The following is a 14,264-nucleotide window of genomic DNA, read 5'->3' on the forward strand; positions in this document are numbered from 1 at the left end:
ACTTACAAGCACCCACTCAGGGTTATCCTCGTCGATCATAACTTCGGTCAATCTCTCGCCGTATCTCTGGACTACAAGCGATAAATTTAGTTCCGCATTCTTGGAGTCGATATGTGGATTCTTGTGATCAATGCCACCAGGATAGGTCTCTTTGGTCATCAACTAGTTGAATTTCAAGTCTACATATATATCTACGTACAAGTGCAGTTTTTCAGAGATCGCATGTTTTTCATTCGACTATAAAATATGCTAGGATACACGTATTGATGCGTAAATGCGTAGGTGTAGAAAGAAATAAACGCCGCTTACTGCTCGATGCGCCCTACACACACTGAAATCTCGATCGCATCCTGTATCTAAGTTAGTAGATATCCGTCAAAAGTGTGACCGAGAACGATCAAGTGGTTTACCTGGATGCCAGTTGGCTCATAGCTCTCTACCATCCTACTCTCGTAAATCAAACCCGGATTACCTCTTGGCTCAATCCTACCATTAACCAACTTAATACCTTCCTTCACCATCGATTCCAGGGCCTCCTTCTCCTCAATTGTCTTTTTCTCTGCACTCATTCTCACATATCTCAGATACGGAGGATTTCCAGGCTTGATCACGTTATCGGCGGCGAGAACAGTTCCGGGGACGACAAACTCTAAGCTCTCACACAACTTCAAATCGCTGATATACGCAGGTTTGAAATGGTCCAAGAATAATAAGCCGATGTTATCAATAGTTCCCTCACTATGCAGGCGTTTCAGAGATGAAGAAGAAGGCCCGATCACCACCCTGACAGTATCGGAAAGGCCGGCGAGGTCGACCAAAGCCATGATTATGGCTCCAAAGAGGGGATTCATTTCAAGGCAGTAGTATTGAGGCTCATAAGAAACCCCTGAATCTACCCATGTTTTGCGTAGATGTGAAGCAAAAAGCAGAGTACTGTACCCGACGTAGCCACCAAGCTCAACCATTGTTTTGGGGCGGTGATGACTGATAAGATCTGTGACCAATTTTCCTATTTACAATTAGCAACAACAATTATAAAGAGTACGGAATGATGGAAAACCTTTCATCTCCCCAATGTTCATCAGGTACTTCTCTGTTGCGAACCCATCTATTACCGCAAGGATAGCTGCAGGCTGGTTGCGAAGAGCATTGAGCTTTTGTGATGGTAAGTTGAAAATGCGTTGAAGAAGCTCAATCTCGCGGCCATCGTCAAACTGTTTTGTATCGCATGTATTAGATTATAATACCCTTTTAAAGTAGACCTCCGTTCTGTAGATATTTTACTATTAAAAGAGCTCACTCACATAGACATCGTGCTGTTTTGCATAGCTGATCTTGCTCGTGAATCCAGACATCGTGTGCAATCTTCCTTTTGGTCGATTTACTATATGCTGCTTTCCTCTAAATAAAGTGGGAGGCAAAGGAGACCCAGGAATATTCGAATATAAGTGTGTTTTATTTAACTTATTTGAGATCTTCCCAAGGACCACTAGTGTATATCCCGACATATGACCAAGAAACTCCTATTGCTTTTTCCGAGTAAAACTTATTCGCTTGCCTGAGATCGAGGAGAGAGATATCTCTCAAAATCTGGCGGTGTAACATCAATTGGGCCTCCGCGTCTAGATGTCTCAATTTCGTTGGACTTACTTCTGTATCTGCTGCTCTCTACTGTTCCAGTAGTGGTTTTGTTGTATGTCGCTTCCCTTAGAGATCCCCTGATCACGTAGAGGTGATGATACGATTGATGCTATGGTGCAACGTGTCTGATTGGTCCGGGATGAGATTGATCACGTTGTAGCTTTAGATCCATCCGCTCGACACGCATTTATGAAACCCTAATCACTTAAACCCTCAAAATCTAGACTTATAAGTAATTAACCACAAATGTTAAGCCTTTGAAATCGATCAGGATGCACATTGCCTCCTTTCTACTACCTGGAACCCTCACGATCTCAAATGAATCATTTCCATTTTACCCCTCGGCAGTTCCGCTAGGGCCGGTCCTACAACAACGGAAATAACAACAAAAACACAACATGAATCTATCGTTTAGATGCGAACTCACCATCACAACTACGGAGATCTGAATGAAAGTAGTATATTCATGACGTGTAATAAATCTTGCCATGCAGATACTCCGATCTAGAGATAATTCATCAGCCTTCCGAAGATTTGCACGCACGTACCCTTCCGGCCGTTCTGCACCGTCGTATTATGGGAGGTTACATGAACTGATCATGAACTCGGTCGATAGCTATAGGTAACATACATGTATGTACATCTACTCGCGGGGTGATGCCCAATCATACCTGTTACCTGTTGGCGAACTAAGGGCTTACATCTTTAACTCTTCAACCTAGATGTTTTGCGGCGGTCTAGGGTTGGATTTCTGTGATTTTAACTAAGATGACCGACGCTAGCGACTCATTGGGCATTGTTTAATTCCGCTGTTCTTTGCCTAGTATTGGAGTTGGTTTCGTGCAGACCCTAACTCTCTAACAGGAAGGTTTCGCCTTCACCCAGTGTCTAGTGGGTTTTATGTGCTGCCTTATAATAACACTCAGTTCAGAACGTACTATACCATTTTGGTAACAAGTCACTCCTGTGGTTGTCGTGGTTCAAAGATACGCAAATATAGTCACGTCATCTTAGCTGTTTCAAATCGGGTTAATGCGGTCAGTCAGATACATGGAGGCAAGTACCCCTTCCTATGAATAAAACTGCCGGGGAAACGGAAATCTTGAGATATAGATCACGGCGTCATAAGACGACAATAATTAGTAATAACTTGGGGTCCTGCTGACCGAGTAAGAACCATAAGAAGCCAAGCTGATCCTCGAAATGTTTCTCTGCCCCATTCATCCTCAATCCTACCTTCCACTCCTGGGATCAGTTTCAACACCTAGATTTTGGTCAATCCCTTTTCTTCTGTCTTCAACAAGCAGCCCATTACTATTCACTCTGAAATATGTCAGACCTTACAGCTACCGTTTCCGAAACAGAACATGGGTTCCTCGTCGAAGGCTACGAAAGAATCTCCTATGGTTTCACCTTCCTTGATGGCGTCTTTGAAGCGAAGAACAGCCAACTTGCGGACATGTACAAGTCTTGGGGGCGCTGCTTGGCTGTGACAGACATCAATGTCTGTGGCATTTATGGTGCACAGATGGAAAACTATTTCAAGGCTCACGGTATCAACTTGGTTATCCACAAGACAAAGATTGGAGAGCAAGCCAAGACCATGGAAACCCTCCTTTCCATCTGCGAAGCTATGAACGATTTCGGTATCATCCGTAAAGAGCCTGTTCTCGTTGTTGGTGGTGGACTTATTACCGATGTTGCTGGGTGAGTACAATAGTAACGCCGATCCTTGCTCTTTTGGTTTCAATTAGTAACCAACCCTAACCCCAAGAAGATTCCGCTAATAGAAAATATCAGGTTTGCATGTGCATCCTACCGTAGAACGACAAACTTTATTCGAATCCCGACCACAGTAATTGGCCTTATTGATGCCTCGGTATCCATTAAAGTCGCCGTAAATCATGGCAAACACAAGAACAGGCTCGGTGCTTACCATGCCCCAATGCACACTTTCCTAGACTTCACCTTCCTCAGGACTTTACCGGTAGCTCAGGTCCGAAATGGTTTCGCCGAGCTCGTAAAAATTTCGACCTGTGCAGATCTACAGACCTTCGAGCTTCTTGATAAGTACTGTGAGAAATTGATCTCTCACAGATTCGGCCGTGCAGGTGGAAGTAGCGAAGAGCTTAAGAAAGCTGCCGATACAATCAATTACAGAGGGATCCACGTCATGCTGAAGCTCGAAACCCCTAACCTCCATGAACTTGCGCTCGACCGTGTCATTGCATACGGCCATACCTGGTCGCCAACCCTTGAGCTTGCACCGGAGATTCCTTTGAGGCACGGCCATGCTATATCTGTTGATATGGCCTACTCGGCGACACTGGCACGGATGATGAACCACCTATCTGAAGAGCAACACATGAGAATTCTCCGCCTTTTCTCGAGGGCTGGATTGACCATTGACCACCCTCTCTTTGACGAAGTTCTATTGGCCAAGGGTACGGATGCTATCTTGAAGACACGCGATAATAAGCTACGGGCTGCTATTCCCGCCCCCTTGGGACAATGTTATTTTCTCAACGATGTAACCATTGGCGACATGAACGAAGCTCTAACGTTGCATAAGATGATTGTTAAAGAGTTTCCTAGACAGGGGGAAGGCCTTGACGCGTTTGTTGATGCTTCCGACACTGGGGTGCCTGATACTAAAGAGCGGGTTGCCCCCCCACCTCCAGCAAGAATGGGTCGATTCAATATGCTTCCCAATTAAGCCAGCGTGGTTGTACCAACATCAAATCTTTGTTTTATTGTTGGAGAATCTATTCAGTCAGACTCTCATTTTAAACTTTTTTTTCACGGTATTTCTTTTGTTCTATATTATCGCTTTTGGAAGCAGACTAAATTTTCCTCAAGGAGAATGATTGGAGGAATTTTTTGAAGTCTTTCGTTGCGTATTTTATCACTTAATACTGTAACAACTATTTCTCTTCTCATCAAAATATCCAAAAGCATCAGATATCAATAGAAAAAGAAAAAAAGGTTAAAATCGAGTATAAGGCCTCGACTGGACCGCTTTGTTGCACCATGTTGCTTCGCTCAGACTGACATAATATATACTATCTTTTCTTTACTGTTGCCTCGTAAACTTGAAGTTATATAAATGGATTCCCGGATATATAGTGTGCTATCGATTCAGATATCTCTCTGCCCTTATAACGCCATGTATGGTAAGGCGTAGTCTCGTCTCGTGCCCATCCCCTACGTATACGGACAGCTTGCTGTTCGGTAAGCTATACAAGGTGGCAACAAAATGAAGAAATTTGGAGTACTTAAGGATGCATCCTTCCCTCCCTTGGTCGCTATCCATCCCTCCCTCATCCCGCATCATGTTCACGCTATCCTCATTGTTGTATCCGGGAAATGGAGTCAAAAGTTCATCGCAACGTCCATCCTTCACAAGGCATCTCTTCAATAACATCTCGCTGATTTTTCTCAGCCTGGTAACCCTGCCGATCACTATTACTATAGTATCTATATGCCTCTTTTATGCATATTTCTTTCCAGCTCTTCCAACGCGATCCCCTTCCCGCTACTCAGCATCCTCTAAAACCATCCTCGTAAGCTCCCTCTCGATGTCAAAAGGCCTGTTTCTCGCTCGTTCATTCTACCGAGCTGGGCACAAAGTTATCGGTCTCGACTTTGAACGGTCCTATATCCCCTCCAGCGGACGCTTCTCGAATGCTCTCTCTTGGCACTATGAGCTGCCAAACCCAGTCACCAACCAACAGAAAATGGAATACATAGCACAATTGGTGGAAATAATAGAAAGGGACAGGATAGATCTCTGGGTCTGTGTGTCCGGAGTGTCGACAACAGTTACTGACGCACTTGCAAAATCCGAAATCGAAGCGAAAACCTCCTGCAAGGTGTTTCTATTCCAACCAGAAACATGCGAAACACTTCATGAAAAGAATCTCTTTATCCATAAGGCCGCTTCTATTGGACTCGATATTCCAGAAACAACAACAATCAGGAGTCATGAGGAAGCCTTGGCATTTTTGAAAGGCAAAAAATCGGAACACTACATCTTAAAATCGATCTGGCTTGATGATGTTTCTAGAGGAGATATGACATTGTACCCACGACCAAACTTCGAAGAGACAACAGCCTTGATTATGTCATTAAGTATTTCGGCTGATAAACCTTGGATCTTTCAGGAGTTTATTCAAGGCGACGAATATTGCACTCACGCGGTTGTTGTCAAAGGTCGCGTTACCGCATTTGTTGCATGTCCTTCATCAGACCTTCTAATGCATTATGAACCAGCGGGCTTGGAAATTTCTCAGAGACTACTGGACTTCACGAGGATTTACATCAGCAGCCTAGAAGACGGACATATCACAGGGCAGGTGTCGTTTGACATTATGGTCAAGAGGAGTGCAGAAGCAAACGCGGAACCAATATTATACCCTATCGAATGCAACCCCCGTACTCATACCGCTGTCGTATTGTTCAGAAACATCTCAGAAGCTCTCGCCGATTGCTACGTCGACTCGTTCAAGAATTTTGGAAAGGAAGTTTGCATACCCGATCCTATCACTACCGACAGTTTCTACTGGATCGGACATGATGTTGTCACTCTCTTGCTACTCCCCCTCCTCAATCTCTCTGGAATTTTAGGTGGCTTACGAGAATTTACGCTGCACTTTCTTTTCTGGAGAGATGCAACATTTGAATTCTGGGATCCGCTTCCATTCTTGTTCCTGTACCACGCCTATTGGCCTGGATTGTTTTTGAGAAGTCTTTTGACTGGGAGAAGGTGGAGCAGGGTCAATGTGAGCACTGGGAGGGTTTTTGAATACTAATAAGGATGCGAGCACTCCTTTTATTGATGTGTCGTAACCCCATTCTTTCGGTAATTCATCAGGATGGGTCACTCTAACCGCGGGTTGGAGTTTTTCTGCTTTATTTTATTTTGCTTTGGTATTCTTCTTTAGGAGGCTTGATCAAATTACGCACTTAAAAATATTGTTCATCATCCACTGAAATCTATTGCATAGAGTAGTAAGAGTTGAAATGCCTATCTTTTGATAAGATTAAATTAGAGCTGAGAAGACCAACAAACCCAAGCCGAGCAAGTACGTATGTAGTAACGGAACGTGCAGATTTTGTGAGATATAGTGTGATTAAGAGTGTACGATGGCTAATATCAATGCACTATCAATCAATCAATCAACCAGACCAATCCGAGTGATAACTTATGATTACGCCGCTCTTCTCAACCGCATAATTTTGGAGTAAGATGCTTTAATTCGTGCTGTAGTATAAGAAATCGCGTACATGTGTAAATTTTGACAAAAACTTACGTTTCACCAACGGTACTACAGATTAATTAGTTAAAACCTAACCCTTCAGGGCTAGAAGAGTATGTCGTCGCATAGTTGTATTCCGCGCAGTTTCATTCACTTATAAATACATATATACATTTGAATTAACTTGTCTAGATTGTTTAAGAATCGAGCGTTATAGCGGGTTTTATTCATCCAAACTAAATTTGATAAGCTTTCCCATCTGGTTTCACTCGATTTATGTTCTGAAGTGAGAATTCCGAGTGCGAATTCATGACTAAGAGAAGAGTGAGCGTAACAAGAAAGCAGGCATACACGTAGGTATGGTAATCCCAATGATATAGTTTTACCCTAGTCTCGCGGTTTATAGGAATCTATAGCCTTTGAGCCTCTTGTATCCACGTACATTCAGATGAGCTCAAGGAACTGGAGAGCTTGAGTTTTAACGTATTTAGCTTGTTAGTTGTTTAGGGTCCATTAATTCATTGAAGAGACTTTAGTTCTACTAATATTACAGATGCCGTATAACCGACCAGATAATGTGGGTGAAACTATTGATTTGGAATTTTGAGGGTTAGATACTGATAGGTCGAGTATGCGATGTGGATCATGAAATGTCACTCGCATGGATACCATTCTATATCCCTCTCTCCCGTTATCCCGGGTTTGGTAGTAAGAACCAGAAGTATTGACCTGTAAGTTGTACCTATCCGGTAGCGTTTGGATCGAGTTGGGGTCGGCAAATTCGTATTCCAGCAAGAATAGCCCACGTAATAAAAACTTGGCATCCCAAAAGGTCATGTACGTTGTGTGTACCTCCTTCACTTGTGCAAGTCCCTGCATTATTTCAAACCCGGGGTAGAGTTCTCAACTTCAATAGGGTTGAATTGTGAGAACCTCAGGCAGAACCTACATTTCTACATTAGTACGTTCCGCTGTCAAAGTGTTTTGTTTTTAGCATGGGTATATCACCCGATAGCTCTTGGCTAACTAGCTTTCTTGGCCAACTCATCTTCCGGGTGAAGAAAACTCTTGGCTTTGTCTCAGGTTATATTCACTGGCCGGTTTCTATTTGACAGGACCAGGCCTGCATTAATTTCCAAGATTTGCTTGTGTCGGATCCTGGGAAACAATATTTGTTTGGCTGGACATACATGCACATGTTTCGACTCATAGGCTGCATAGGTAGGGTAGAGCATTAGAAAGCGAACCGGATACATGCCTAGATGCAACCTGGCATGTTGTGCACGATATCCAGGCGGGAGGATCGTGGCATAAAATCAACCAAGACTTCACAGAGTGAATTGGTTTCACTGAGCTGCGAAATAGTGATAGGACACCCAAATTTCAACATAACCGCACCATGTGATAAATACCGCCGTAGGATTTATTATCAGTGGTAAAATCCCATTCCAAAGATGGTTCAAAGGTTCGAAACAAAAAGCATTTCCTTCAAAAATTTCAAATTGTGCCTGGACGCCTGGACGGAGTAGATCAATAGCTGTATGCTGAATTGAACTGAATCATCGCTGCTGGGGTCTCCCTACCTCTATTAAGCTAGGCCAGCTTTTCGGTGGTCTGGGAACCATAAGCTTACTGAAAAATGGGAAAGTCCACATGTAGGAATACGCCAACGAACCACGTAACTAAAGATGGATGATTAGTATGTGATGATTGATTGATTGATTGATTGATGAATAGATTTATAGAATCCTGATTTGATCTCAGCATATACAATATTATAGCCATACGAAAGCCTTGCCTTGCATTATTATGTTGGTTTAGCTTATTCCGCCTTATTCCCTATATTTGGTTTCCTTAGTTGATTATTGATATTTGGACCGTCCTGAATGCTATCTTGAAAGTTTTTCATAACAAAAAAATAATTATTCAGTAATTCAAATCCTCACGATATGAGAAAATGCTTACTGCTGTGATGTCTTCTTTTCGTTGCTATCTCTCCAATCACCGTCAATTCCACATCGGACCGGCCTCACTTCCAAAAGCGGAACGAAGCCGACGGGCTACCCTGCGGACACCCGCTCAGAAACAAGCATTCCTCCTCTTGGACTTTGCTTCCGTGTACGGGCGATTTTCTACCCACATCTACGATTGCTCCAATCGGAGTCCATGCGTCTGGGTCAATCGTAGGATACTATACATGTTGCATGTCATTAGCGCATGTAGCGGAGGCAGTATCAGATTTCGTTACTAGGCCGCCCTAGCGAGGAGGTCCTGTAGATGACGATCGCGATACCTTTGGCCGACCCTCACCGATATCGACTTTAGACTCGAGAGTCGATATTTGTTCTGTATGGGAAAACATCCCTAAAGGGGTTGTCGGTTCGGTAATAAACGTCGCTCAGCGACGAATTGGGTCGAGTCCGGGTAGTCCCCAGTACCTTTGTCGCGCGAACCGTCAACTGTTAATTAGGATGTTCTTGAATTGGCGTCTCATGAGCAGGCAGTGCAATACAATACAAGCCCAAGCACATCAAGAAATATTACCGATGAGCAGAATACCCATCTACTCCATCTCTGTGGTTAGTGGGCCGACGCCAGTTGATCTTGTTGTGTTGTCGTCGTCGCGCAACTGATCATATATGGGCGCAGCAACGCTGGACAAAATAGCGCAGTGGCAGTGCAAAGGGAATTCCAGTTTTCTTGTTTTTTTCCTTCAGACGGTATGCGGGGGAGGACTTATATGCGATTCTTTTTCAATTAAGGCCAGATCTGAGAATGCCTGAGCGATTTAGTTAATCATTTTCCAGGCGACAGGTGCGGACGTGGGGTTGATAGCGCCAGCCCTTGCGAAGAAGGGCGAGATGTAGGGGAAGGCACGCCTAGGAAGCTTTGACCTCTTTTGAAACCGTGTTTGATGGCATGCATCCTAGGGCAATATATATCTTATACCCTTCGTACTCTATTCTTTGTAGGTGCAAGTGCTATTACCTAGATAGCATATATGTATCTACATGTGCATTCAAAGATAGAGAGATCCTTTGAGTTCAGACTAAGGGGCTAGGTTGTTGCATAATGATTCTCTCTAGTACTGCTGGTGTTGTTTCCCGGTCGAAGCATCTAATTGAGGTGTTAATGGTCGTGAATACGTACATACTTGTATGGATAGATTAATAGAACAAATGCACCGATAACACTACATAGTGGCCTGTTAAGCAGGTCCGCTATGTACATGCCCTACTTTGGCGTGTTTATCGCAGTAATAACCATAATTGCGGTCAAATTGTGGGATCTCGTGCGTAGTATCTTTGAATTTGATTCCAATATATAATAAGGTGCACTACATTAACTAAGTACTTAACTAGGGAATTTACAAACCTTATGAGAACCTTAAATATTAAATACAAATCCCATATCGAGCAGTGTTTGATAAACCATAAATAAATAAATAAAAATAAAAAAGAAAGTGTCGTGAATGCTACCCATAAGAAAAATCCAAATATCCCCCCAAGAAAAATGAAAGAAGCATTAGTAAATGCCATTGTGTCCCAATGAAGTTAGAATTGTACATGATAAAGTGTCTCCAAAAATATTCCACCTAACAGCCCCGAGAGGTTTGTCTAGCCGATTCTAGACAAGCTTACTTTGACGTCACGGCTTGCAACGTCAAATTCCATGGCAAGCATTAACGGCGTTGTTTTGTCGCCCTCAGTACGATATATCTCCTCTCCTCTAGTGTGAGGCCATCATAATCCTGCAATTGGATCTCGGGAATTTGTGGCCTCTGTCGAGTCGGCTGCCTCCGGGAGCGCTGAGTTTGCTGTCTCCTTGACCGAATCCAACCCTGACAGCACCTACAGTCCGCCGCATAGCATGCACTTCCATATTTAAAGAGACTAATCTCATCGTAGCCTGGTAGGCCCATATCATGATAATAATATCCCTTCTTTATGGCTACCTCTTTCTGATAATCCATTTCATTCGCTGGAATAACCTTTAATCCAGCCTGGTCGATGTAGGTGGTATCATATCCAAGGTTTGGGTCAATGTACATGAACATTCCCGATCGCGAAGAGGAATACCCAAAGTCGTTCTTGCCAAGCTCGAGGAGTACATTTGATGCGCGCACTAATATAGGCGGGTGGCTTTCGTAGTCATCTCGCGAGTAAACTACATTGCAGAAGGTTGTTGAGGCACCGGGGAATCCGAGTTGGTAAATTTGCCAATCTTCCGTGATTACTTTTCCACGGGGAGTCGCAATGCCAATTGCTCCTTTGCCAAAGTTCTTAAGAAGAGTAGACTGTATTTGGTTCAGAAGGCCATCATAGGCGCTGGAAGGAAATACTAGTTAATGTCAATGCTTTAATGGTAGGTAGGGAATTTTAAGCTTACTGAAAGGTAGCAGACGTAGTGAGAATCTCTCCATGGCAGTCACCCCTCAGTCGAATGGTCACCGAGCGCACCCTATCGCCTTCTGGCTTAGGATATACCCTTACCACATTCCTTGATGGTTTGGTGTCAGGTTGAAAATATGCCGTTGAGTACAGTGGCGGACTTGACTTATCGGAGGTAGATGACATAGAACGTTCGGAATGGTCACTAGCATTGTTCGAAACAGATGATGTCTTCCTCGAAACATTGTGCCTAGCAGTTGAGGAAGATCTTGAGCGGGAGTGATTGTTACTCCCGCGGTAGGCAGAGTTAATGTACTCCGCGAAGAGGCTGCGGTACTGAGATTTTGTAACGGACATTTCGAACTAAAGATAAGGCTAAAAGGCCAAGGAAAAGGCTGAGTATTCTTGGGAGAAAAGGCCAAGGTGTCAAACCGTGAAGGTGCAGAAAAGGCCAAGAAGGAGGATTCGAGAAGAAGACTACCAATTGACCGGAGGAAGGTATTGCCCAGGGCTCGTACAGAACTTCGATAATGAATGAAGGGAGGATTCTGGGTCCATCTCCGGAGTTTAAGTAGGTAGGAATGCGGGGAGGAAGGGAGGGAAGTAAGGTCACGTAATGTGAGGCATACACGCGCGAGGAAATGATAGCCCCGTGATGGTTATAATCAATGCCATGTTGTCATACTATTTTTATTATAAAAGCCAATTCTAGATTAAACCAGCTGCAGTAGCTTGTAGGGGCGATTTGGGCCCTGGGGTGTGCATATGGAGGCAACTTTTGGTTCGCACACGATGAAGCCAGGGATCCTGAAAACCAGATGATATGCCTGACCTCCATGGAGGCCCATCCGCAGTAGAGTAGTTAGCAGGGCAGCAAGAAAGAAGGAAACAAGGGGCATACTAGAGTACATTGTTCAGTGCTGCATAGATCTGGGTGGTGACGGGCAAGCACGCAAGTGGACTTTGGGGGTCATACAATAATAAAGTTTTGAAGTTAACTGTCATGTCTTGCACTTCCCTGTATGTACTACAACTCGCGCTCGATGAGTGCAATTCCCCACTAGGAGAGTACCACATTTTGACATCTTCCGCTGACGCAAACGAAGCAGTGTAAGTATCCCATCAAAAGAAAATCCTCATTTGCCCTGTTCTCGTCTGTTAGCCGGTCCGGTTCTCGGGGCCGATGTGAGTCCAGGTGCCCGAATCTTCCATCCAAAGGCCAGAATACTGGATTGAGTTGCCAGCTCCGATTCAACTCATGTGCAAGAGAGAGATGGAACAGATAGGCAGGTAAGGCTGTGCCTACCAGTACGCGTCCTGCCAAGATGTGTAGTTGATGTCTCTCCGAAGCCACCCAGCATGCGTGTCTCACTATCACGACGAACGTCTGCAGCCCCACCGTTGCTGTGCCAGCAGCCGATCTTTGACGAGTGATAGAATGCATGCCAAGTAACTCTGTAACTCCTCATATACCTCTGCCTTTACCGAGAAATATCTTTATCTTGGCTACATTTGTATCATTCACCCAGGCAAACAAACACGAAGAGAATTATCCATTTATTTCTGCTTTCCTGATGGGGTTGAATGTACTCCAATCACTTTTCTCTAAGAAATAAGTATGTACTGTACCGTACTTACAGAGAGTGGAGAAAAAGCATCATTATCATCACAAGTCGCCTAGTTACCCAGAATTTGCCTTCCGATGTTAGAACCCAAAAGATTGTATAAAAGAAAGCGACCCGGCAATTCCCAGTACTGGATGTTGAAATAGAGTATGCAACCTGTGGAAGCCCTAATCCTAAATGATAGGTAAGCTTATGTACCCATCGAGGGAGGAATCGGCCTGGCGCGTAGGCGGTGGGTTTTTACAGCGACCTTTATCGCCCAGTTATTGATTATTTACATGGATAGGCAGCAGTCCTACACATATACGCATAATTATCCTAGAGTAGAGCACTATATTTTTAAATGCAGCTAACTGTATCATTGGTCGGAAGTGCAAAGCTCCCCGATAAACGATTGGCTCAGGGCTGGGTTCCTCCGTCACAGCCGCAATGCCACCCCTTGCAAATGCGCATATACCCCGCAGGAAAATGGACTATGGGTACCTGTTTTGAAGATAACCTCAACCTACAAGACGAGCCATTCGGCGCTCGGATTTCGCATCTCATATTGGTTAATTCAACTGAGACGATCAGAAGATTAGCTCATTGGTTTTCCTGCATGAGTCAACTACCAACATCATGAATGAACTCTGATAGGGTGCTTACTGTAGACTATTCTCAATAAATGAGCGGGAAACCGTACACAGCCAGGTGCTCAAAGGCATACACACGTAATGCCTACTGTACTCTAGAGTATATGCTCATGCCCATCCTCATGGCCCGCAGTAAAGCCGTCTTCCCGCCGGCCAGTAAGCCAAAAAGTACTTGTCCGTCTGTCCGACCTATAATATCACATATAATGGTCTTGAATCAAGCCATATATGAGAGATAATAACTTGCTGCATGTAGACCCGTGGCGCTTCATCCTTCAGCACGCATCCGCATCATTTGATATCACTCGAAGGTCAATAAATCGCGTTATTAATATATTAATACCCGACACTTTCATATCTAGATAATTTTGTACGGTAATATAATTATTCAGGAAAATGGAAATGACCTTCTTTGAGGGAAGGCTTAGAATTCCTTTTTGTTCACTTGTAGAGCATGTGCTTGAAATGCTTCACCAAAATTGATTTCGTTTTTTATTTGTTGCGTTTGATTTTTTTTTGATTGAGGGAACTGTAAATGATATCAATAAATCGTTGTTTGGTTAGCTCTTGTTACCCAATGATTGGCGGATTGGCGTTGCGAACACGTGAATTAATTACCTTCACTGTTAACGTTAACGTTACCACGAGATTGACCAACTAAGATACAGCTAACTCTCTAGAGTTATCTCGAGTTTAAGACAAATTTAAGGCTCTTTT

General features: G+C 43.8%; 4 protein-coding genes across 4 annotated transcripts; 2 read left to right on the forward strand and 2 right to left on the reverse strand.

The window, feature by feature from the left end:
* Nucleotides 1–305: 305 nt before the first annotated feature.
* Nucleotides 306–1,355, reverse strand: H6S33_012642 (uncharacterized protein; the record flags this gene model as incomplete). The annotated part of the gene is made up of 4 exons (XM_044844016.1): nt 306–350; nt 411–1,009; nt 1,061–1,214; nt 1,305–1,355. The coding sequence occupies 4 exons, from the start codon at nt 1,353–1,355 to the stop codon at nt 306–308; spliced, it is 849 nt and encodes a 282-aa protein (XP_044695291.1).
* Nucleotides 1,356–2,971: 1,616 nt separating this feature from the next.
* Nucleotides 2,972–4,357, forward strand: H6S33_012643 (uncharacterized protein; the record flags this gene model as incomplete). Its single annotated transcript, XM_044844017.1, has 2 exons — nt 2,972–3,348; nt 3,442–4,357. The coding sequence occupies 2 exons, from the start codon at nt 2,972–2,974 to the stop codon at nt 4,355–4,357; spliced, it is 1,293 nt and encodes a 430-aa protein (XP_044695292.1).
* An 862-nt stretch (nt 4,358–5,219) lies between these two features.
* H6S33_012644 (uncharacterized protein) lies at nt 5,220–6,452 on the forward strand (the record flags this gene model as incomplete). Its single annotated transcript, XM_044844018.1, has 2 exons — nt 5,220–5,853; nt 5,914–6,452. 2 exons carry the CDS (start codon nt 5,220–5,222, stop codon nt 6,450–6,452), a joined length of 1,173 nt encoding a protein of 390 aa, XP_044695293.1.
* A 4,129-nt stretch (nt 6,453–10,581) lies between these two features.
* Nucleotides 10,582–11,647, reverse strand: H6S33_012645 (uncharacterized protein; the record flags this gene model as incomplete). Its single annotated transcript, XM_044844019.1, has 2 exons — nt 10,582–11,227; nt 11,289–11,647. The coding sequence occupies 2 exons, from the start codon at nt 11,645–11,647 to the stop codon at nt 10,582–10,584; spliced, it is 1,005 nt and encodes a 334-aa protein (XP_044695294.1).
* Between the last annotated feature and the right edge of the window lie 2,617 nt (nt 11,648–14,264).

The sequence above is a fragment of the Morchella sextelata genome, assembly GCF_020137385.1.
Source record: "Morchella sextelata strain SCLS chromosome Unknown scls_8, whole genome shotgun sequence".
In the NCBI taxonomy this organism is placed as follows: domain Eukaryota; kingdom Fungi; phylum Ascomycota; class Pezizomycetes; order Pezizales; family Morchellaceae; genus Morchella; species Morchella sextelata.